Source organism: Stylophora pistillata, chromosome 2 (assembly GCF_964205215.1).
Source record: "Stylophora pistillata chromosome 2, jaStyPist1.2, whole genome shotgun sequence".
In the NCBI taxonomy this organism is placed as follows: domain Eukaryota; kingdom Metazoa; phylum Cnidaria; class Anthozoa; order Scleractinia; family Pocilloporidae; genus Stylophora; species Stylophora pistillata.
The window spans coordinates 16,675,908-16,702,200 of NC_142520.1; the positions used below are offsets into that span (position 1 = coordinate 16,675,908).

General features: G+C 37.0%; 1 protein-coding gene, 1 long non-coding RNA gene and 3 pseudogenes across 2 annotated transcripts in view; 4 read left to right on the top strand and 1 right to left on the bottom strand.

The window, feature by feature from the left end:
• The first annotated feature begins 6,205 nt into the window (after positions 1-6,205).
• LOC148737402 (uncharacterized) lies at positions 6,206-8,715 on the top strand. Its single transcript, XM_088750818.1, has 4 exons — positions 6,206-6,439; positions 6,535-6,648; positions 7,010-7,161; positions 7,326-8,715. The coding sequence occupies exons 1-4, from the start codon at positions 6,379-6,381 to the stop codon at positions 7,467-7,469; spliced, it is 471 nt and encodes a 156-aa protein (XP_088606944.1). The 5' UTR covers positions 6,206-6,378; the 3' UTR covers positions 7,470-8,715.
• LOC148737403 (uncharacterized) lies at positions 7,750-11,924 on the top strand (annotated as a pseudogene).
• LOC148737404 (uncharacterized) lies at positions 10,306-11,924 on the top strand (annotated as a pseudogene).
• An 8,049-nt stretch (positions 11,925-19,973) lies between these two features.
• LOC148737405 (uncharacterized) lies at positions 19,974-24,862 on the top strand (annotated as a pseudogene).
• Positions 24,863-25,424: 562 nt separating this feature from the next.
• The window catches only part of LOC148737406 (uncharacterized), a 1,134-nt gene continuing 265 nt past the window's right edge, over positions 25,425-26,293 (bottom strand). The window contains exon 2 of the long non-coding RNA XR_015996471.1: positions 25,425-26,135. This is a non-coding gene — a long non-coding RNA (uncharacterized LOC148737406). The remainder of the gene's footprint in view (positions 26,136-26,293) is intronic.

The window sequence follows — 26,293 nt, forward strand, 5'->3', positions numbered from 1 at the left end:
GATCGAATCTTTGACAAGTTAAAAAGCAATATTGATACTAAACTTGGAGCCTTTAAGAGCAGTATTCATTTCCAAAGTATCCGATTTCCGGATAAGGATATCGTATCCTTTCCGGATACCTGTTGACATCGCCTTATTTTTTCTTAAGGATTTATGGTTGCTTGACCCGTAATTCATTTAGGTAAACTTTATTACTTTGCATCCTCATACACAACCAAGTTCTGTGGAATCCTATCGTCTTTGTAGTTCAAATGGAAATATTTTACCGAGTTTTTCTTTGGGTGACAAATTGTATCAAAGTGTTGTACTTAAGAGGGGGGGGGGGTGGGGAGCCGATTTTAACTTTGACAATAGTTACGATGAATCGTTCTCGATTTTGATGGTTGTTTGTTTAATTCTAGGTCCTTGACAGTTGACTTGTAGTAGGAAGATATCAAAACTTTCTGTTTTTAACATAAATAATTTCTCCAGTGATTTTCGGATCAAGCATTTCTCTGGAGAAATGCATTGAGGCCTATGTCGAAGTCCTTTGACAATTGTTAGATCCAAACAATAACTTAATTCCCGAAAGCATTGTCACAGAATCAGGTGACGAAAGAGATTAAAAAGCTGCGGAGGATTACCCTTCGTGAAAACAGGCTCGCGCCTGCACTATCCTGCTCAAAAATTAATGGAAAATAAATGGGAGGGTTGAAAAATAAATAAACCCCGTTCTGGCTTGCTGGTATGTCATGATAATGTCCTTGGCTAAGAGATTATCCTCAAAATTTGATATTTGCCCTCGAAACTTCGCTTCTAGGCTAAATATTCATTTTTCGGACAATCTCTCAGCCGCGGACATTATCAGCCGACATACCAGCCGCCGGCCAGAAGAGGTTTATTTACCAAATAGCACAGGGATTTTTAAAATGCACAATTGAATGAGGGAAGATAAACGGTGTACAATTATGATAAATTCTGAAAAAAAAAGAATGCATAAATGTTTTATATTTCCCGCACCGTGCACTCTCGTATCTATCCCGGTATCTATTTTATTCGTGAGCTTTTGTGCTTAAAAGATATTGGTGTGAAAAAAGAAATAAAAAGATTGCAACAGTTTTCAGAATCTGCAACCGGAAATATTGTTAATTGATTAACTAATTATAATTAATTAATTATTTAAATACGATGGCCGGTTGCTATGTAAATTCCTCCCGTTACTATCTTAGAGGTCACGTGACGACTCGTTCACGGCTTGAGCAGGTTTAAACACGAGGGTGCGCTATAAATAGGCTGGCTCCGCCCCTTGATATTAGCTCAAATGAAAGAATCATCCAATATTGCGACCAACGGTCTGACCGTACGTGAAACGGTGTGCATGGAAGACGCAGTAAAAGTATTATTTTGGGTAAAAAAATTAGAAGATATTGAGTCTTGCTGACTCTCATTCCCATAATTTAGCTTATTTGGATTTTATTTGGCACCAACACATCGTTCGGCCGTTCAAAGTGCGATCTACGGTCGACTATGCAGTCGTACAGTTGTATTTTCAAAATTCGCGCCGTGTAATTTCGACTTACATCCCCAAGCCCCTTATACACATCGGTTAACAGAGCCTTCAGATTATTTCCATTGAAACTAGCGGCGTCATAAATAACGGATGCGCAATATTATCGCTGACAATGCCTCTAACTAAGTGCGATTAGCAGGACACCGCGGAAATACGTTTTTTAGGGCACGATACAGTATTTTAATGGTCAGCGGACACCTCAACGAAACCATGAAATGCCGATAACTTTTACAATGTTTTTCGCCGTGAGTCAAATCGACAACGTAAAAAGTCAAAACTTAGAAAGAATACTGTAAACTTAGCTTTGAAACTCGGCTCACCTTTTGGATAGTTCTTAAGCTCAATTATATAATTTGCCAAAGCCGAACTGAAGTTGCACACGATATGAAATTGTTGTTTTTCGCTGGCGGCTCCGTGGCAACTAAGTTTTGTTTATAAGAGAGCTTATGCACCAAGGCTAAAAATGAGACGACTTTTGAATGGTTGAAGCGGTGATCCGAGGACGCTGCACTATCAGATTTGTAAAGCAGTGGCTTGAACCGTATAAATGGGCATGTCAACGGTATTTTGGTCAGATTCGCCGAAAAGAAGACAAAACATGCCCGTGTAGCACGGCCACCCTATCCCCACTAGTTACTATATGTATCATAGTTGGCCAAAAAACCTACGACTGTAACATGCATAGGACTGAAGCCCCCAAGAGTACAAAGACTGGCTCAACTAGAGGAAGAATAAACCGAGGTATGCTTTAAGTACAAAATGTCCATTATATTGATAATAAAGAAGTTTTCACTTTCCATCTTAGTTTGAAATTTTTTTTCTGAGCTGTAATTTTATTTCTGAGCAATAGTTTTACTTTCCCAACAAGTATTTCTCATTGCAATTATGAATTATTTGTAGTATGTCTATTTTTTAAGCTGCTTTTCCCTCACTAATCATTTTATTTTATTTATTTTTGCTTTTTCTTTTCTTTCTTAACTAACTTAATGCCATCTGCAACATAAAATGTACTGAGCTAACAGAATACTTCTGCTTTATTTAACTCCCTGATTCACAAAGTAACATTACCATCTTGGTACTACTGGAAAACAAATTTTTAAGAAACAAAACTACTGTAAGGTAAAATAATTATTATAATATAATTTAATCGATGTGAATAGAGCACTGCATTGTCTTTTCTCATATTGCAACAGCCTTGAATGAATCAATTATCTTCTAAACTTGATTTCTTATATTCAGAAGCTGCATGCCTGAGTTATAAACAAAGAATTATTGTTGGGTGTATATGGAGGTGTAAAGAACATAATGATTATGATGATTAATCTTCCAAATTAGAAATGTCAGAGGAAATTATCAGAAGTATTTTCTGAAGTCGAACAAATGAAGTTAACAAATGTTCTGGAGAAAATTGATTAGATTAAGTCAGCTGTAAATTCCCAGTTAACAGTAAATCATGAGGAGTAACCAAAAGCTTGTAATTAGCCTTGTACTACTGTGCCCATCTAGTCAAATAAAAATCAGTGATGGGATATTCCCAAACATGAACAATTATAGCACCATGCAGATGTCCTTTTCCCAGCTTATTACAGGGGAAGGGGAGCACTGGTATGGCTACGCTAGTTGTAGTCAATAAGAAATTCTCAACGAGTTTCAGCAATATACATATATTTTGCCACCTTGAAAAAAAATGGTTACAAGTCAAATAGGAATGTTTCATAATGATGTTCTCAGTGTGGGGATATGATGTAATATTACTGATGGGGATCATAAATATATCTTATTAACCAAGCGGGAGGGCCGCACTGGGAGAATATCGGCCCGAGATCTTGACAGTACGGACCGGGCTGTGCTCAGTCCGTACAAAAAAGGCTGAGGGCGGATATTCTTCCAGTACGGTCCCGGGCAAGCTTGGTTAATAAGAGATTTATTATACGACTGAAGTTCAAAGGGACACAAGTGCGGTATCATGCGGGACCATTCAGGACAGTGCCCGGTCCAATATTGAGAGATTATTGACCGGCAATAGAGCATTTTGATTGGTTGATTTTAGTTATTGGCCCTCTGACTGCCCAAGTCGTGTAATAATTATCCTTACAGTGCTTCAGAGCATGTGATGTATATGATTCCTTAAGCACATGGAAACTATGTAAAGCTATGCAAAGCTAATCCAAAAAAAAGCGAATTGAAGAAGAAGAAGAGTGGTTGATTATTTGCATAAATTAATGCAATGCACATGCAAGGTAGTGGAATATACTTCAGGTAAACATACATGTGCCTGTAAAAGTTTCAAATGACTGAGTTATAAAAATATAACAATAATAATAATCATAATAAAAAAGTGGGTTTCATTGAAAATGCTTTCGTGTAACACAAATACAGCTGTTTGGGAAATTAAAGTAGCAGTTGTAGTAACAAGTACAAACAAACGTACCAAAGACAAGTAATAGAGATCTACAATTGATTAATATCAATAAAGACTTAATTCAAGATAACTTGTAAATGAACCAATCAGGCTGGACGGTCTCAAATACAAACAAATCACAATTTCTTCGATTTCCACTCCCTTTGTAAACATCACCATTATATGAGCTTAAGTCAGGCTTATTCTGTTCATGAGAGATAAGTTGTTGATAAAACTGCAAGTATATGAGATGTACAAATGTTTTCATATTTTAATTTGGATCTATCAACAAAGTTGAAATGGTAAATTGGCAACCGTAACGATTACAAAAGCTGACGTTTCGAGCGTTACGGACACCCGTTTTTAAAGGCACAGAAAATCAGAAAGGTGAAATGGCGAAAAATCAGTCTAGAAAAGTAAAATTCTCAACCAAGCGAAGGATTTCCAAAATGAAAAGGCACTGCACGTCGGCGCAAAGTGAGTGTGAATATTTTCACAACTCAATAATTACGTGTATCGCTTCATGCTAATAACACTTAAAAATCCAACCAGTCGTCAGACTCGCTTGAAAATTATCTTACAGAACTAATCTCTTGCTTTGTATGGATAACTATCGCTGTTTTTGACAATTCTGAAGGCGAGGGCGACTGACGAACCACGATCGCACTTCGTAAGTACGACGGCCAGCAAAAGTCAGCGAACAGCACAAAACTCCAAACAAAATGACTCCCCTGTACCGTTATTTGTTAAGACGTGGTTTAAGTATTAAAAACCCATTCAAAGGATCAACAGTAATACACAAGGAGAAGTATCATGGATATTTTCCGACTTAAAACCTTGCAAAAGGCCGATGTTTTCATCGAACTAGTCCAAATACACAAGGAGCACTTGGCAGCCTAATGTTGATGACCACTGACCACTGTGACGTCACCAAAACGTATTTCCGCGGTGACGATTAGCAGCCTGCATTTCAGAACTCTAGTAGTTGTTCGGCAACATTCTTAGCTGTCGCTGCTCGAAGGATATTTATTGTGAATTTTGTGCGTTATGGCTGACGGAAATGACCCATCTATGTGCAAGAAAAAGCGTCCAACAGATCGAGGTCTTCAGTTCTCTTTCAACAAAGAGCTTCCTCAATAGAGCAGATTTCTTGCCATCAAAGACCGCGTCAAGATGGCAAAAGGTGCGCTAAATCTAACAAAAGCGACCTCAAGTACACAGGATGCGGATCTGATGGAGGCTCTTCTGTTACCTTTTGAGGAGAAAATGGAGAGGAAAGGACTGACATCGAGCCAACTGAGCTTATCATCAACTGGAAGCACAGCTATTCCGGACCCCCCTCTTGTTTCTACACCATCTACCACACGGTTTTCTTTTCCTTTAGCGTCTTCCACTCCATTTTCGTGTATTTCTTTACCTTTCTCTGATGCTGTTTCTCCAATTTCCCCTCCACATGCAGAACATACACCACAAAGAATGCAGATCACTACGCCTTCAGCAGAGAACGACCCCATATATCTCTGCAGGAGGGAGCTCTGCGATCTCTGTATTTTTTTTTTTTTTGTAACACTCTCTCCACAGCATGCTGTTACTATGGAAAACTCAATGATTGCGATTTAGTAATCTTCAATCGACAAAGTCACGTTGTGTCCGTAACAGTTTCATGTGTATGTGGAGATTCATTCAAGTGGTTCTCCTCCTCTATCATGGCAGGATGTCCTCCAAAGTACTATGTAAATTTGAGGTAAGTACCTTTTCGTTTTCTGCTGGAAATTTTCTGAAACTCGCTCTCTCTGGTCACTTATCTGCCTCTGTTTTTCATAGATTGGCAAGGCACTTTCTCTAATGCTCCTATGTTGTATTTCTTCTTGCAAGCAAATGGCAGTCAACAACAGTTTACAGCAAGCCAAATGATGATCTCTCCACCAACATACTTCAAATGGACTGAGCAGTTTTTTTATTTGGTTTCTCTCTTACCTGAATTCTAAAATACCTCTTTTTTTAAATTACTTCAACAGTCTTGAAAATGCATTTTGATGCAACCATTGTGAATAGGGTTTGCAATGAGTCCATGTCTGCTGCCCAGGAAGAAGTGAAAAGCACCCCTGGTTATGTTGTAAATGGAGAGGTACAGGTTGATTTCAATTTTACTTTGTCCTTGGCCACATACTTATACACCAGTCTTAGAGTATGGGAGGTGCATGCTTGAGTTTTTTTCAGTTGTTCCTTTTTGCAAGCCAGGATCTTTGCAAGCAGTCAATTTGATGCATGGGATCTAGTAGACTTCTGCAAAGTTCTGCTGACTAGCACATCTAAGCATACAATATCTGATATCAAATTGTAACCCCTGAGAGATTTGTGAGTACAGAAATGTGTTCAATGTTATGTTTTGATATCTAACATTTCTTCCTGTAGTGTGTTATTACAGATGCAAGGCATGACTCGAGTAGATCAGCAGTACACACAACGGTGTCAGCCCTTTCTTTCTCGTAAGATGCTTTTGGACTCTTTGTATGATATGTTGAACCTTAATACACTCAATGCTTTTCCTAAAAATATTTTTATTTTTACTGATTCTGTTTAGAGCCAAAAAAAGTTTTAGGAGTTGTAAACTGGAGTAGGGCTAGTGAAACTTCAGCAGTGAGCCGTGAAGTCCCTATGACAAAAGAGCTGCTGAATTTTCTAACTGAGACCCAAGGTATGATACATTTGCAGCCTCAATAATATCCTACCATTGATGTAATATGAGTGTGTAGGACAGAAAAATCTTTTATAGTATGACTAAAGTAATTCTCTTTTTTTTTGTTTGTTTATTTATTTCTCCTGAGTACTTCTGTATGAAGAACAGTCCACTCAGTGAGCAAGAATTTCATGCGAATTTAATTTTTGTTATTATGAACACATTGTGTTATGTAATTCCAACAAGACATAGCATGATTCATGAACTCAAAGATTACACAACTTTCTGTAAAAATGGAAAACCAGAAGCATTATACTTACTATTATTAATACTGATCTATTAATTTGTTTTTCTATAATTTTCTTTATTTATGACTCAGGGAAATCATGTCAATTGACATGCGGAGTCATGGTGCAAGCACAATGGCTACTTAATGAGCAAAAGGTTTTAACTAAACCTGAAGCTGTAGCTCCCTATAGGAAAGCCATTATGGGAACCTCAATATATAGACATGCCTATGATTACGTGCAGGTAATTAATTGGCACATGCTACAGTATGTTTTTGTTTCTTTGTATGAAAAAGTTTGCCTTTTCCAAATTAGGGCTGTTGCAGTAAAAGCCTTAAAAAAGTTACAAAAACTTCATGTTCTAGCTAGTTACAGAAAAAGCCACTCAAAATCTGTTAACTTCTGCAGTGTAGGGAAAGATACTGGATTGAATCTCTCCATTCAGTGTTGCTAATTTATGCTGCTAAGCGGATCCATTATGGGGATGACACCTTCAACATACACATGGAAGTAGCCATTCTTGATTTATTAAAAGACTTATGCTGTTGTTAATTGTGCACAATTGCTTTGGCACTTTTTGAATGCTATGCTTACTCTTTCTTATTGACTTATTTCTCTTGCAGAATGAAAATGGGAATAGAGAAATATTGTCTCTGCAGATGTACCAACATGCCAGGAATCCAAATCATCCGGCAGAGATCAGGGTGCTTACTGCAAAAACATTCAATATCAGGGAAACCATCTGGTCTACATTTTTTAATCTAAATAACTGATGTCCATTCTGCTTACCAGTGATTCTGACTTCTTGAGATAACTTTAAATGGGAGCCCAAATGTCTTCTAAAAGATGTGAGGTAACCAGGGAAGAATAATTACACCAACTGCTGGTACTAAGTAGTGAAGCATTCATGAGTATTACAGTGTAGGTATTATTTAAGGGACTTTCCATGCAGTTTTATTGATGTTTCCACCCCTTAATTTTGTTGTGACTGTATATGTTTCATGAACTTATTCAATTGATATTTATAATTGCTCTCCTTGACATGGGCATTTGTATGAGAATTTGCTTATTCCCTTTTATGCCCCATGTAAGGAATGCCTAGAGGGTTAGGAAACCTTGACCTCACATCTTTTATAACACAATTGGGCATCTTTTCCCGTGCTGCATTAACTTGGTCCCTAAGTTCCACTTTTCTGGCCTGGTAAACAGGGTCTTTCCAGAGCCCATATTTCTTTAGAGATATCCAGTAAGTCTTATAATCTTTACGACGTCGCACGTGATTTTCTGTGTGCACTTCTCTATACTAAAGAGCTTTTTTAAGTCCTTTATTTCACATTGGAAAAAGCTTCCCAACCTTATGTTTTTTACATTGAGTGGCTATGGCCATTCACTTCCATGGCAGAAGAAAGAAAAATCAGGCTTTTCGACTGACTGGAAATGACTAATCTACTATAGGTATGCTATTGAATGGGGCATGGGATTTTTTGGTTGCCAATGCAAGCTACGAAACCATTGACCACTTTCATAAATGGCTGCCGGATTAATATTCTTTTGTTTAAATTTAGATTAGCCTTTTTTACCTCGCGAGAGAATATTAATCTGGTAGCCATTTATGATGAAAGTAGTCTGTGAGGGGCCAATTTCTTCAGGATATTTCTGAGAGAGCCATTAATGATTATCAATATTCAGAAGATGTACTGAAACAGTCCGTGCCACTTAAAAATATAAATCTTGTCTGTAAAACACAAAGTTGACTTTTTTAATACTAAAAAAGAGGTCTGGCTGCTACGTAACATTAAATGTCTTGGAGTTGACTTAAGGTTACCCAAACTCAGTTCCTCAGATGATAATGTTGACAAGTTTGTTAAAAGTTTCGACATTGGTCATGTCACACAGATCCCAGGGGGCATCAGGTGTTTCTGATTATTGATTTCCACATGAGAGTTCCCCATCTTTCTTGTAAACATGTCTGGTTCAATGAAAATGAAAATCATTTAATTTTTCAGTTCTCAGATGATGGAGCTCCTGAAACAAATGAGATGACAATGTAAATTGGAAGTATGGTGTGCTGGAACTTTGGTGATCAGGTGTAAGTGTAAAAGTGATCAAATAATGCATGACCTCTGGAAGCAGCTCACTGAAGAGATGAAAATGTTTGAAGGTAATGTTTCCACTGCTTATGATAAAGGGTACATTGTTGAATTTCAGCCAGGAGCAGGCATGTCCTGGCAGAGCTGGGCAGCCAGTGAACTCAACCAGGCAGCTACATATCCTTCCTCAAATGCAAATGTTCATAAAGGAAACATGAACACTAAGGGGGGTAGTTTTGGAATGGGTAAAGATGACACCTGGAAACCTTACACTAAGGAAATGAGAACCTCTAATACTGAAAAGGTAAACAACGATTTTCTTGCCTCTCTTCCCCAAAACCTTTCAGAAAAAAAATTGAAATTCCAGAAAGTTACAGTTCATGGCTGAAAATGGCATCTGACAGTTTGATCTTCCTAGGATTGGGCATTTTCCAGACAAGTTAAGGCCAGAACCCATGCATTGTAAGATCAATGCCTGGCAACATTATATTGATCTCCTATACTTAGAGACCATGGAAAGAGGAAAGTTTGATCCTTTTGTTTCTGCTCTGGGAGCACCTATAGGGAATAGAGACTCTTTTGAGGGTTTCTGGTACAGACAGTGTTGGGGAGCGTGCTAGGAAGCAGGAGATGTTACAGAAGTCAAAGGTGGACCTAAAGCAATACCTGCAGAAGAGAAGTTTTCCTCATGTAAGGCATACATCAGGTAGGGGGGGGGGTGTGGACTGGGATACTTGGCTTCAAGAGTAAAAGAACATTTTAGTGATGAAGCTAACAGGTATAACAAGTTACCAGTTAGGCTTATTGGCAATCAAGCCATTGCATTGGCTTCATATTACCATTGTTTACTTGACACTTAAGAAAGTGAAGACGAAACAGAGGCATAAACAATCCAACGATTGGCTCTTAGGAAGATAGGTGAGTGTCTGAGGAATGCAGGGGGACTTTAAAAGAATAGAGACCAATTCTGCCCAGGTTGCAGAACTGAAAGAAATGTGTAGTATCTATTTTAACTTGATGTCTTTGCTTTTTTCATCCACTTTAACAGAAGTTGTGTAAGCACACAGGAGACGCTTTTAGAGATGATACAATGGGAAAGTTGCATAAGCATGCGTAGACTAGATCACGAGGTTGTAACAGGAGATGCGTGGGAGATGATAAAATCAGTTTTTGGGTGTGAGAGCAGAAATTAAGAGAGACGTTGTGAAAACAAAGAGGAGAATAAAACAAGATTTATTAAGGACAATTTTCGAGTATGTGAGTTAGTGTACCCCACAAGTTTGGTACATTTGTGTTGATGTCACAACACATGGACAGTTGGATATGCCATTCCCTATCATGGAAATTTGCTGTTTACAAGGTCTAGGGTGGGTTATGGCATTATTGTCTCTTTGCAGGCTAAAGAGGCCAAACATTCTGGAGTGAGGGAAGATTTGACCTTAACTAACCGGTCAAATGTAAGCACCACCACTGGTAAATGGTGGCAAGTAATGCGAAGTAATTATGTTCACTCATTTCACCTCCCAGAACATCAACCAATGCCCTCTTGTTATCTCTCACACTACCAATGACGTTCTCCGCCACACTGTTACCAACCAAATGTTTGCAATTGTGGTGGAAATAAAGAAAATGATTTGCTCAGTTGTCAAGTTTGTTTGTCTAGTATTGACCTGGTGACTTGTGCAAGCAGCAGAGGCGTGACAGAATCAGTGATGTGTGCACTAAAACCCATTGTCTGTAAACAGTGCAATACTCGCTTTGCTGATAACTTATCACTGTGGTCTCATTTAAAGTTCTGTAATGCCACTGAGCTAAGAAGTGTAGCTATCAATCCAACTTTGATGACAGTACCTGGTTTAAAGGCAGCTTTACATAGTAGAGGATTAAGCACTGCAGGTAATAAGGAAATTCTAGTTAAGCGCCTTGAAGGTGCATTGGCTTGGGAAGGGTAGTTGAATTATTTTTTAATCAACAGTTTAAATCTCCCAAAATATTTGATGTCAAGTGTATTTTTCTTGGCCAAGTTGGTGCACAATAAGGCATACTTGCAATGAGAATGATAACTAAGATCTCAACAAATTCTGTGTACCAGTAATGTGAGTAATATGCCTACTTAATAAGAAAAATATTTTCAAATTGATGCAAAATTGTTTAAATTAGGTATGTTTGCTGGACAGGTTAAACCTGTCGGAATGCAAAAGTACTGTTGTCACTGATATCACTTGGTATGCACTGATATAATTTATTACAAAGAAAACTTTATAAATCCATTTTTTTTAACTGACTTGCATTTTAGAGGCAGGGTTTCTGGTCTAATGTATTTATGGAATTTTGTACTTAAAGGTTTGACCACTAAACCCTTTACATGCTAACAACAGTATGAATATTCTCCATACTGTTCTCAATACATTTTCCAAGGTGCTGACAAGGAGAATTTGTTTAACAATCAAGAGCTCCTTCAGTTAGTAATTATTTGCTTCATTCTTGTGACTATATGTTTAATTTGGGGTTAATATTGTAAGAAGAAATTAGATGCTGGTCACTGTTAGGGGTCAAAGGGTTAATAACTAATGACTCAGCATTTTGCTTGTTATGTTGACACAATGCATTTGTTTTAGTAATGGATTTGTCTTAAATAAAAGGTACAAACGGTTGCGGCTTGATAGTTTTTAAGAGCAGGATGAAGTATACAAAGATAATAAAATTTTATTTAAAAGGAGTAATTCTCTATACTGATAGGATAATTGCATAGATCAATCAGACGACATTATTAGTCAAATAATTAAGAAGCTTTTAGCTGTTATGTTAAGGTAAAACCATACTTTTATTTATTTACTTCAGTGTATTTCTTTCTACAAGATATGAAGATTAAATTTTAAAATATATGCTTGTATTAATAAACATATTTCCTTCAGAACTTTGCTTCATATTACATTCAGGGTTGTCATTCTTTTGCTGTATGAAAGTTTCGTGACATTAAGGTCTTACTAAACATTAGCAAGTCTTGCTGTTACCTAATTAATTGTGAGGCTAGATCGTATTCAAATTCAATAGCTTTTGTAAATTTGAGTCTTTTCCAAATCCTTCTCGATCATAGCGCAGCACGTAAAATGAGATTAAAATTATTGGTTATCTAGACCTACTGAAGCTGACATGAGAGCCATCAAATCGATTTTACCGCCGTTCGCGCAAAATCAAAATGCAATGGAACTTAAAGTATTTTGTCTAAATATAATTTATCCAGACGGCTAGGGGATTTTCAATTTTTTCATATTGCACACCAGGCGCTATTTAGGGAGGGCCGCTCTTAAGTAATTAAGTTTAATTTGATCTACGAAAAAATTCAGCCAAAGTCGCTCACCATGTAAAAGTTTGTTTAGAATGACGTTATTTTATTACTTTCTTTATATTTATATCCGAAGTTATCACTTCAAATTTCTGAAAAAAGGAGCCTCTTCCTGTTCAATGTTGTACACTTTTCTCATCCAAAAAATATTTCTATCAGATTTGAAAAACAATTTTCATCTAAAAGACTTGAAAAAAGGACAAAATAGTAACAACACACCAGACCCCCATTGCACCCTAATTGTAGCACATCCCTTAATCCAGTTTAACAGAAATATAAACAACAGTAAATAGTCAAATTGAAGTACGGTTATAAGGAACCGGGAGTCTCAGCAAAGGCCTTAAAGAATCGGTGGGGGTCGTGAGTTATCTAACATCTTCCTGTATTTTGTGATAATGTGCAGAGAAGAGAGCTGAATCGTTCACCACTGGTATTTTGTTACTTCATTGAGCTAAAGAAACATAGTTCGGAGACACTGGAAGGGGGGGTCTGGATTTAGGAAGGACTAGTACACGGGATTCGTACCCCTAGCTCCTAAGTCTTGAACATTTTTTTCACATCCAAATAATTTGTAAATTTCGCGTATACCATGATAATGTTTCATAGACGCTTGGAAAGAAATAAAGTGAAATGACATCATCGTTTACAGTTATTGCACTGTAAGTGAAATGACTGGCTCATTTAAGCTGGGTTGTCACTATAGGTGTCACTATATAAGCTGCTTTTTCTTTTTTTTTTTGTTTTTTTTGTTTTTGTTTTTTTTGTTTTGTTTTTTGTTTGTTTGTGCTTTTTCATTTGTTCGTGCAAAGATGGATAAACAGAAGAAGACTGAAACACAGCCTTGAACACTGAACTACATAGAACATTCTTGACTTGATAACGAGACTACTTAAGGAAGAGGGAAAAGGTCTAACGGTAAACTTGACCCTAGAATGATCTCTCAACAAACTCCCTTACAAATTTTTCTTCGATAATCCATTTTTGCGAACGAATACAATGCCTGTTTTAGAAACAAATTTCTTAGTCTATGTTTAGCACGGCTTTACTCGGGACATGACCACTGATATACATCAAATATGCAATATAACACACGCATTCAAATGTCTGTTTTGAAGGTGGGATTTGAATTGTTCTTCTTACACCAATATTAAGAGAGACTCCAAACTTACAGCCTACTCAGCTGGGTATTGAGACTGAAAATGCCTGATGGTAATTTCTTCAAATGGTTGTTGCTCACGGACCTGTCAAAATTTAGTAAATGTAGTGTCAATTACATAGTATTTGACAACAAATTTCAGAGAGAAAATGTGCTTGAATCTATTCCTCATGTACTGCATGATACCAGGGCCTAAAACATACACTTCATCAAACCAATGTTGTCATTGACCTGATATCTCCATTTTAGTCTGACATCTCAAGGCACCAGAGAGGATAACAAGCTATAATCTGTGTCAATATATATAAATTGAGACAAATTCGATCTCTTTAGCTCTGAGAACAACTTGATTCTTTACAAATGCTTTTTTCACCCTCCTCCTATTACCATTTTTTTTTTTAAAGAAGGCTTGACATTACACAGATGAATGAGATTTGTATTTAAAAGGATTAATTCTCTATACTGATAGGATAATTGCATAGACGAATCAGACATCATTGTTAGTCAAATAATAAACAAGCTTTTAGCTGGTAGGTTTACGTAAAACCATACTTCTATTTATTTACTCCAGTGTATTTCTTTCTACAAGATACAAAGATTAAATTTTAAAATATTTGCTTGTATTAATAAACATATTTCCTTCAGAACTTTGTTTCAAATTACATTCAGATTTGTCATTCTTTTGCTATATGAAAGTTTCGTGACAAGGTCTTACCAAACATTTGCAAGTCTTGCTGTTACCTAATTAATTGTTAAGCTAGATCGTATTCAAATTCAATGGCTTTTGTAAATTTGAGTCTTTACCAAATTCTTCTCGATCATAGCGCAGCACGTAAAATGAGGTTGTTACCCTTTAATGTTTTACTGAATAAATAATTTGAAGTTGCGTAGTTTGCGTGACAACGATATTTGACTCGCCGCTGTAACTTTGAAGCACGCGACCATCCTCAGGAATTTTCTCCAAGTGCCGCTTCTTGAGAAACTTCTCTCCCTTAAATCTCGCCGGAGACCAAATTTCTCTGCTGTGTCGAGCCTTTAGAAAATGAGCGTGATTTTCTCCCCATTCTTGGTCTCTCATCCCATAGTTGCATTTATTTTCTGCCAAGCGAACCCTCCTTACGCATTGTTTCTCCGTATAAAAACTTCATCTTGGTATTCCAAAACCGGTCTCCTCTCTCTGTCTCATCCTCCATGCCTAAATGCCTTAAACATAGTTTGTTTGATGTGATCGCGCTGTTATTATTTGCCGCCACTTTTGAATAGGCCTTTACTTTTCGTGTCAACTGCCGCTGACGATTTCTCCGCCAGCGCGCATCAGAGTTGCGGGAGGAGAACCCTAGGCAACTGACCATCATTTGCTTGGGTGCTAGGAATTCATCTACAATGATTGATCTGCGGCTCAATATTCATGATTTCCATGCCCCATATCCTGAGCCACCTCTGCAGGATCTGCTATGATTCCAGTGTGTTCTCCTATTTTAAATTTGTCTTCTAGGAAGGCCTTCTGCTTAGCACTAAAATGGAAAGCCTTTCTCGAAGATCAAAATGCCCAGCTCTGCGGTAACTCCTGAATTCTTTACTCTGCAATCTCAGAATTGGTAATATAGTTCTGTGCACTAGATCCTTCCTGATGTTTTTCAAAGGCATCTTTGCCTTGTCGAGAAGCGTGTGCCTTCCCTCTGTAAATATGCACTTGCCGTACTGTATACGCCGCAACACTTTGCAGTGGTGCTGAAAAGTACTCACAATCCTTCAACTTAAAAAGAAAAAAAGATCGGCGTGTTTGTTGGCAATGGATGCAACTTCTCTTCTTAAACGATGTCTTCTGTCTTTTCTCGAAGAGGAGACTGCTTTTTTTTCAAAACAAAAGGATGTCTTGCCATTTCTTTGTCCACTTAAATGAGTGGAATAATGAAAAAAAAACAAAAATTGCCTAAAAACTTAGTTCGCGACGGATTTGGACAAATAACGCTTCAGACTGTTCCTAAATACGCGTTCTTTCCATTGAGAAAATCGTTGGTCACATTTATGGTTCGGTTTATTCTCAAGCAAAGTTCAAATATTGTTTATCTAGACCTAGTGAAGCTGACATGAGAGCCACCAAATCGATTTTACCGCCGTTGGGGTAAAATCAAAATGCAATGGAACTTAAAGTATTTTGTCTAGATATAATTCATCCAGACGTATATTCTGCCAAAGCTAGGGTATTTTCAATTTTATCATATTGCACACCTCCAGGCGCTATTTCGGGTGGGCCGCTCTTAAGTAATTAAGTTTCATTTGATGTAAGAAAAAATTCGGCCAAAGTCGCTCATCATGTAAAAGTTTGTTTAGAATGATGCTATTTTATTACTTTCTTTGTATTTATATCCGAAGTTATCACCTCAATTTTTTGAAAAAAGGAGTTTCTTCCTGTTCAATATTGTACACTTTTCTCATCTACAAAATATTTCTATTAGATTTATAAAACAATTTTCAACGAAAAGACTTGGAAAAAGGACGAAATGGAAACAACACACCAGACCCCTTTTGCACCCTAATTCTAGCGCATCCCTTAATCCAGTTTAACAGAAATATAAACAACAGTAAATGATAAAATTCAAGTACGGTTTTAAGGAACCGGATGTCCTCTATAAAGGCCTTAGAGAATAGGGGGTTCGTGAGTTATCTAACACCTTCCTGTATTTTGTGATAATATGCAGAGAAAAGAGCTGAGGTGTTCACAAGTGGTATTTTGTTACTTAATTGAGATAAAGAAACGTGCTTTAGAGACACTAGAATATGGAGTCTGGATTTAGGAAGGACTAGTACACGGGATTTGTACCTCCTCCAAAATCTTCAGCACTTTTTTCAGATCAACAAAATTCCTAAATTTCGCGTAGGGGATAAGGGGTGAGTAAATTGACAGCAATGGTTTTGAGTGGGAAATATTGGATTAGTCATATAAAACGTATATTGAAAATAGTTTGTTAAAGATTACATAAAAGCTGTTTTATTGTGCACGCACAGATTCATATGATACGATCAGGCTTATTTCCCAAGACAGGGAGGCCGGAATAAAATATGTATCTCTGTTGAGGAATCAGCTGGAGCTTTTAAAAATCAAAAGAAACCTGACATAGTAGCCTTGCATTCAAGCTCTATTGGACAAACTTTGCATATTTTATGATTAGTGATGTTCATTTTTAAGGGTGGATAAGTAGCATTATTCGCACACGGATTTGTCGAAATCGGAATAAGCTGAAAGTTTGAATGTTTTAGATAAGGCTGCTACCATATTCTATTCTATCCTATTCTTTCCGCTATTGGTTTTAAACAATTTTTTTTAAGTTTTCATCTAAATCTTAACAAAATATTTCTGGTTCAATATTGAACACCCTTCGAATACGTTGAATGTTCCCACCATCCCACGTCAAATTAAAACTTAGAAGTAAAAAGCTTAGAAAACTTCAAACTAACTTGTAACAAAAGGAAACAAGGTAACCAAGTCCTGGTTACACTGGAACTGAAGAGTCAGAAAAAAGTGTAATTCAGAAGCTTTCCTTTTTCCCTTTCTTTTTTTCAAGGAGCCTTTGAAATAGCGTAACAATTTTTCGTAATAAGGCGCTGTGCAGTCATGCAAAATAAATAGCTTAACCCTGTGGAAAGGAGGCTTTTTCTTTGCCATTATGAAATGTAAGGAAAGATCATATTTTCGCAGTTTTTGCAATTAATTTACAAATGTCTTTCATCTGTACTCTATGATGATGTATGTAGCGAACGAATTTTTCTCAGCTATTGCATGTTTTTTAGACTTTCCTAGTTTTCAGTGTAGGTGCGGCTTTATAAAGATGTACAATTCACCCAGTTAGAAGAAGTGGTCCGGGTCATTTCGAGTCCAAAAATCGATTTCGTTAAAACTTTGCGCATGAATCTTTCCTACTCTAAAGTTAATCGAAACCTCATTGGCTTTTCAAGAATTGTGCATAATTGAATTTTTCGATCTGGGCGATATTCACTTAACCCCTAATGCGAAGGTCCATTTTTAAGAGTGGCTATATGGGGTGATGGCTTTTACGGCTAACGGTTGATATTTTGACTAATTCATGGTTAACGGGATAATTTTTTTTTTTCATTTTTAGCACGAGCATCATATTAATTCGCATAATTGAGTTGCAAAACAGGAAATAAGGACTCTAACCTTTCGATTTTTCTTTTGGAAATACGGAAGAAGGTTCTTTTTTTCCTTTCTTTTTGCGTGAGCGTTGAAAATTGTAATGAGTTTATTACAGCCGATCTCAAGTCTCTACATCTTCGATGATTTCCTTGCTCTATTCTGCCACGTTATAGTATTTTCAATAATTCGAGTATTTTCCTAAATATCATCTCTCGAACCTTACTAAGGCCTAAATCTTCACAAATGATGATTACCCCCCTGGCACACCACACCAAGAGATCATAAAATGAGGAAACTTATCCCCGCGACCCATGATTTATTTTCAATTTCGGAGGGCACATTTATGCAAGTGTATTTTCTTATATTTCCTGACGAAAATTTCTGACACATTCTAATAATGAGCAATCACAGTGGAACCCCTCAAAACCGGACGCCGTTGGGACGGAGGAACTGTCCGGTTTAGAGGGGTGTCCGGAGTACTAAGGTTTTACCCATAAGGCAATTTTATGCAGCAGAATGTATTTTATGACTGCATGGTACTACATGGTACTTACAGTACATGGTAACTAGGCTAAGAACCTGTGGACTGGGTTGATATATACAGATATCATAACGATTGTCTGATTGACGACTACAAAGTGTGGCCTTATCCATCGGTATTTTATTTTAAACAACAGTACATTTTTTTTTAACTTTGGTGAATATGTCTGATAATTTCAGTGTGGTAACTGTTACAACTATCTCTTCAACACTTTCGTTTTCCCTGTGCATTGTCCTTTTACATTGCCTGCAGGATTCAAATTAGGAGGAATAGTCTTCCCTTTTGACTTACAGAGATCTTAGGTTGGTATTGTTCATGAATATCTCTTTTGGTAAGTCCTCCAACTGGTTGTTGAACAAGTACCTGTCAACAAATGATGGCAGTTAGTTTGTGTAACGAGCGTTCAGCTGCGTTGCTGATATAAATGCATTATCGTTATCATCAATATCTTCGAGTGGTGAGAAATGTTTTGGGTAAGAAGGAAAGCTACTGATACTGCAAGACATTCATACTTTGAGCCAAACGTGTCCACTGCATTATTACCTTTCGTTTGATCGCGCGGAGCCGATATATTAGTTATCCATCCATGCAACATGTATTAGCCATTGGCCAATTCTATTTTTTAAAAATCCACAGGGCGTTTGTGCTTTCTTTGGTGGCATTTCTTTTACCATTAAGAAATGAGCTCAGGACACAGTCATTTTGTCAAGGAGCATTTGAAATAGCGTATCAATTTTTCGTAACAGGGTCCTGCGCAGTAATGCAAAATTAAAAGCCTAACCCTGTGGAAAGGAGGCTTTTTCTTCGTCATTATGAAATGTAAGGAGAGATAATTTTTTGGCAATTTTGGCAATTAATTTACAAATGTCTTTCACATGATTTCTATGATGATATTTTGGCCAATTTACGGTTAACGGATACATATTATTTTCATTGTCGGCAGTGGAACCCATTGATTCGCATAATTGAGTTGCAAAGCACGAAATAAGGACTCTTAAGCCTTCGATCTTTCTTTTGGAAATACGGTATGTTTAATTATTTTTCTTCCTTTTTTCCGCGAGCTTTGAAAATTGTGATGAGTCTATTAGAACCAATCTCAAGTCTCTACATCTTGGAAGATTTCCTTGCTCTATTCTGCTACGTTTATAGTATTTTCGACAATTTGAATATTTTCCTAAATATCATCTCTCGACCCTTGCTAAGGCGTAAATCTTCAGAAATGATGATTACTCCCTGAGCACACCGCACCAAGAGATTATAAACTGAGAAAACTTATCCCCGTGACCCATGATGTATTTGAAATGTCGCACCATACTGGGAAGTTATTCTTATTTATACCTCCCGTGGATCATCATATTTCAAAATGCAATTTGTCCGTGAGTGAAGAGATCTCAAGTTAGATAGAAACTGTCAATAGGAAGTAAGACTAAAATGGCCAAGAAATATTTCGGGACTACAGACTTATTCAAAACAGTTTTTGATTTGCTGTTAGAAGTGAAAAACGTACGAATTTCTTACGTATACAAAGCCCACGCGGTAAAATTCATTATGCTTAGATAGTTGTTTACTTGCCTTGAAGGCCAGAATTTGCGCAGCGTTATGTTGAAAATTCTGAAAAAACTTCGATTTGACGCGAAATCTTCTATTAAACAATACTTTTTGAACACATTGTTACTCGAACATAATATTTACCGGGCCATCGAATCGTCAAATCGTCGCTACGCCCTGCTTGAAGTCCGAAAGTTCGGTTTTCACTTTACGTTTGTCATGGTCGAAGCACATTTGCCATATAAAGAAACACTTCTCACAAAAAGTTGGTGCCTTAAAACGTATGCGGAAATAAATTACCCCCTAACCCTATTATAACTTGTTTTTAATTGAGCTTTTTGGGGTGACTAGCAAATAACCCATTTCCAGGAAACAAACAATGGAGGAAGTATACAAAACTTTATATGGTTTTTAAGAAGGTAAAATTTTCTTTCCAACTAAGAAATGTTTTTGATTGACGGGCGGCCCCCTGCAGAGTTCTCACGTCATATATACAGTTAAAGCCATGCTCAACCAAGTAAAATTTGAGAATATTTCTCTCCTGTGGTCGAGAGTTTAGTGGCTGAAGGGGATTTTAGACTCAAGAATGTAAGTTTAGGGTCTTGCAATTAAGTTAAAACATCTCACAGATTTCAACAGTATTCTATTTGATTGACAAGTGACATCCAATTTGTCACGCTTTCCATGCTCATTTTACAACTTATGTAACATATGCAACTTTCAAATGCCTCATTGGCAATATAATGAGTTGAAAACTCTGTAAAATATGCTAGGGTATTTTCCCCTACCAATATACACCTTACTAAGGTTCAGTTGCACCAAAAAAAGATAAAATTTGTGATGAGCAAGCTGGATAGAATGTCACACAACACCCAAACTCAATGACAACAAAAGATAATTGTCTGAATTAAGTGCAGTTTAATTAACAAAAAACCCAATTACATGTTAAAACTTAGGCTCTCAAATATATCAATCTCTTAAATGATCACATTCAGCAGTGTGCCACCTCTGAAAACAATTACGATCAAGTTGAAGGCAGAGGGGAATATTACAAACTGCACACTGCCAGGGGGTTTTCATTTGCTTCTTGTCAAACTCATAACATAGCTTACAATTCTTTCTGCCCAAAGAAGCCTTAGTGGATTTATTGTCAAGTCCCTCTGGTGAAATGGCTACTGGACAATGATCAACCCTACAATTATACTTTCTTGGACGGCCAGGTCCAGGTGAAGGATTCTGTGCCATTTCACTCCTTGATTTCAGCTGAAATGAAAGAATCATCCAATATTGCGACCAACGGTCTGACCATAAGTGAAATGGTGTGCATGGAAGACACATTAAAAGTATTTTTTTTTTGGTCAAAAATTGGAAGATAGTGAGTCTTGTTGACTCTCATTCCCATAATTTAGCTTATTTGGATTTTATTTGGCACCAACACATCGTTCGGCCGTTCAAAGTGCGAGCTACGGTCGACTATGCAGTCGTACAGTTGTCTTTTCAAAACTCGCGCCGTGTAACTTCGGCTTACATCCTCAAGCCCCTTGCACACATCGGTTGGCTGAGCCTTCAGATTATTCCCACTGAAACTAGCGGCGTCATAAATACTGCATGCGCAATATTTTCGCTGACAATCGCTGTAAGTAAGTGCGATTAGCAGCCAGAATTTCACAACTCTAGTGGTTGTTCGGGAACATTCTTAGCTGTCTCTGCTCGAAGGATATTTATTGTGAATTTTGTGCGTTATGGCTGACGGAAATAACCCATCTATGCGCAAGAAAAAGCATCCAACAGATCGAGGTTTTCAGTTCTCTTTCAACAGAGAGCTTACTCAAGAGAGCAGACTTCTTGGCATCAAGGAACGCGTCAAAATGTCAAAAGGTGCGCTAAATCTAACAAAAACAACCTCAAGTACACAGAATGCGGATCTGATGGAGGCTCTTCTGTTAGCCTTTGAGGAGAAAATGGAGAGGAAAGGACTGACATCGAGCCAATTGAGCTTATCATCAACTGGAAGCACAGCTAGTCCGGACCCCTCTCTTGTTTCTACACCATATACCACACGGTTTTCTTTTCCTTTAGCGTCTTCCACTCCATCTTCGTGTATTTCTTTGCCTTCCTCTGATGCTGCTTCTCCAGTTTCCCCTCCACATGCAGAACATACACCACAAAGAATGCAGATCACCGCGCCTTCAGCAGAGAACGACCCCATATACATGGTGTATCTCTTCAGCGAGGAAGCTCTGCGAACTCTGTATTTTTTTTTTTTTTTTTTGTAACACTCTCTCCACAGCATGCTGTTACTATGGAAAACTCATTGATTGCGATGTACTAATCTTCAATCGACAAAGTCACGTTGTGTCCGTAACAGTTTCATGTGTATGTGGAGATTCATTCAAGTGGCTCTCCTCCTCTATCATGGGAGGATCTCCTCCAAAGTACTATGTAAATTTGAGGTAAGTACCTTTTCGTTTTCTGCTGGAAATTTTCTGAAATTCGCTCTCTCTGTATTCTTGAGTTTTGTTGTAACTGGTCACTTATCTGCCTCTGTTTTTCATAGATTGGCAAGGCACTTTCTCTAATCCTCCTATGTTGTATTTCTTCTTGCAAGCAAATGGCAGTCAATAACAGTTTACAGGAAGTTAAATGATGATCTCTCCACAAAAATACCTCAAATGGACTGAGCAGTTTTTTATTTGGTTTCTCTCTTACCTGAATTCTAAGATACCTCTTTTTTAAATTACTTCAACAGTCTTGAAAAAGCATTGTTATGCAAACATTGTGAATAGGGTTTCCAATGAGTCCATGTCTGCTGCCCAGGAAGAAGTGACAAAACACCCCTGGTTATGTTGTAAATGGAGAGGTACAAGTTGATTTCAATTTTACTTTGTCTTTGGCCACATACTTATACACCAGTCTTAGAGTCTGGGAGGTGCATGCATGAGTTTTGTTCAATTGTTCCTTGTTGCAAGCCAGGATCTCTGCAAGCAGTCAATTTGATGCATGGGATCTAGTAGAATTCTGCAAAGTTCTACTGACTAGCACATCTAAGCATACAATATCTGATATCAAATTGTAAACCCTGAGAGATTTGTGAGTACAGAAATGTGTTCAATGTTATGTTTTGATATCTACCATTTCTTCCCGTAGTGTGTAATTACAGATGCAAGGCATGATTCGAGTAGATCAGCAGCACAAACGACGGTGTCAGCCCTTTCTTTCTCGTAAGATGCTTTTCAACTCTTTGTATGATATGTTGAACCTTGATACACTCAATGCTATTCGTAAAAATATTTTTATTTTTACTGATTCTGTTTAGAACCAAAAAAGTTTTAGGAGTCGTAAACTGGAGTAGGGATAGTGAAACTTCAGCAGTGAGCCGTGAAGTCCCTATGACGAAAAAGCTGCTGACTTTTCTAACCGAGACCCAAGGTACAGTACATTTGCGTCCTCAATAATATCCTACCATTGATGTAATATGAGTATGGAGGACAGAAAATTCCTTTATAGTGTGACTAAAGTAATTATTTTTTTCTTTGTTTATTTATTTCTGATGTGTACTTCTGCGCAAAGAAGAGTCCACTCGGTGAGCAAGAATTTCATGCTAATCTGCTGATTGTTGCTGACCATTAACAGGTAATTTGAATGACTGTTTATTGAGAGAATGTGTAGTAGTCATAAGGTACAAAGAGTTTTTCTCAGGTTACTCCTTCAAAAGAACGATTTCACGAAACCAAAATTATGATTATTAATTTTTGTTGTTGTGAACACATTGTGTTATGTAATTCCAACAAGATATAGCATAATTCATGAACTCAAAGATTACACAATTTTCTGTAAAAATGGAAAACCAGAAGCATTATACTTACTATTATTAATACTGATCTATTAATTTGTTTTTCTATAATTTTCTTTATTTATGACTCAGGGAAATCATGTCAAGTGCCATGCGAAGTCACGGCGCAAGCAGAATGGCTACGTAATGAGCAAAAGGTTTTAACTAAACCTGAAGCTGTAGCTGCATATAGGAAAGCCATTATGGGCACCTCAACATATAGAGATGCATAAATTATGATTACATGCGGGTAATTAATTGGCACATGCCACTGTATGTCTTTGTTTCTTTGCATGAAAAAGTTTGCCTTTTCCAAATTAGCCATGTTGGAGTAAAAGGATTTGAAAGAGTTGCAAAAAATGCATGTTCCAGTTACAGAAAAAGCCACTCAAAATCTGTTACCTTCTGCAGTGTAGGGAAACATACTGGATTGAATCTCTCCATTCAGTGATGCTAATGTATGCTGCTAAGCGGATCCATTATGGGGATGACACCCACAACATGCACATGGAACTAGGCTATCTTGATTGGGTAAAAGACTTATGCTGTTGTTAATTCTGCACAATTGCTTTGGCACTTTTTGAATGCTATGCTTACTCTTTCTTATTGACTTGTTTCTCTTGCAGAATGAAAATGTGAATAGAGAAGTATTGTCTCAGCAGATGTACCAACATGCCAGGCATCCGAATCGTCCGGCAGAGATAAGGGTGCTTACTGCAAAAACATTCAAATTTAGGGAAACCATCTGGTGTACCTTTTTTTATCTAAATAACTAATGTCCATTCTGCTTGCCAGTGATTCTGACTTCCTGTGATAACTAAATAAATGTGAGCCCAAATGTCTTCTAAAAGGTGTGAGGTAACCAGGGAAGAATAATTACAGCAACTGCTGGTACTAAGTAGAGAAGCATTCATAAGTATTAGGTATTAGTCAAGGGACTTTCCATGCAGTTTTATTGATGCTTCCACCTCTTAATTTTCTTATGACTGTGTATGTTTCATGAACTAATATTCAATTGTTATTTATAATTGCTCTCCTTGACATGGGCATTTGTATGAGAATTTGCTTATTCCCTTGTATGCCCCATGTAAGGAATGCCTGGAGGGTTAGGAAACCTTGACCTCACATCTTTTATAACACAATTGGGCATCTTTTCCCACGCTGCATTAACTTGGTCCCCAAGCTCCACTTTTCTGGCCTGGTAAAGAGGGTCTTTAAGGAGCCTACACTTCTTTAGAGATCTTTAATAGGTCTTATAATTTTAACGACATCGCACGAGATTCTGTGCGCTTCTCTATACTAAAGAGCTTTTTTCAGTCGTTTATTTCACAATGGATAAAGCTTCCCAACCTTTTTTTTATATATATATATTGAGTGGCTATGGCCTTTCACTTCCATGGCAGAAGAAAGAAAAATCAGGCTTTTCGACTGACTGCTCCACGAAACGACTCCTCTACAATAGATACGCTATTGGATGGGGCATGGGATTTTTTGGCTGCCAACCCTTGCAAAACGGTTTCCTAGCTTTCTAGGATTCCTTGGAATTTCCTAGGAATTTCTTAAGAGTCAGTGGAATTTTCCTAAAAACATTTAAGCTCTCTAGAGGTGTGAACAAACATTACTAGGTTCCTAAGAATTTCCTAGGAAATTCCTAGGAATGATTACAGGTAGAATTTACATAAAAAAATAGATTCTTGATCCTTGGAAATTCTTAGGAATTTACTTGGAAAAATTATTTTTTAAAATAAAACCTTAATTTTTAAGAATTATACTTGTGAGTTTAGCTTTTGAAAGAAAAGTGCCATTTTAGATGTTTCAAAAAGTCACTACTTGCAATATACCACAATTTTTTTTTATTTTGCATTATAATTTACAACTCATTAATTTTAAAGCAGATATTCTTGAAGTTTATACAATTTCCAATAAAACATTAATTTTTTATCCTTCAATTGCATATCACAATACATTGAAATAAAAATTTACTGTAGTAAAGAATACAAGCAGAAAACTAAATCAAATGCAATTCAAGTGGGATTTCAATCCATGTGTTTGGTGCTCCAGTCAGATAATAAAAAATGCTATACTGCAAGGACAGCGACTCTGACCACACTGAAATACAAAGTTATATCAGCCTGAGGCATCCCTGAAAAATGGTTTATCACAATGTGTAAGATTCAGCCAACATAATTTTGCACTGTCTCCTGATTTATTCCAATTATATGGTGAATTCTACATACTTTCCATTTAAAGTAAACTTAAGTTCAATATAGATAGTATCAAGTATCAATTTATTTGCCAGATTAGAATATTTTATACAAAAAGCTTAAGAACATATCTTTACTTAAATATTATAACAAGGAAGTCTTATTTGAAGCGATGGGAAATTTCAAATCTGGCATATTGAGACTTAAAAAGTGATATTTTCTTATATCTAACCACAGACAGCATTAAAGTTTGGAAATCTTATTATAACATGGTTTCTGGAATTGCCATTTAGAAGCATAATCTTATCCAAAATTTCAGTGACACTCTTTGCTTTCAGGTCAGACCTAAAACATTGAGAATAAGAAATATCAATGCGATGCTTCTTTTCAAAAAGTGCTAGAGGAATAAAAGAATAGTTGTAGGTTCAGAAGGAACAGTTGAGGAAGAGAGGATTTTGAAACTAATTTCTTAAGCTTAATTGCCATTTTTATAAAAGAATTGC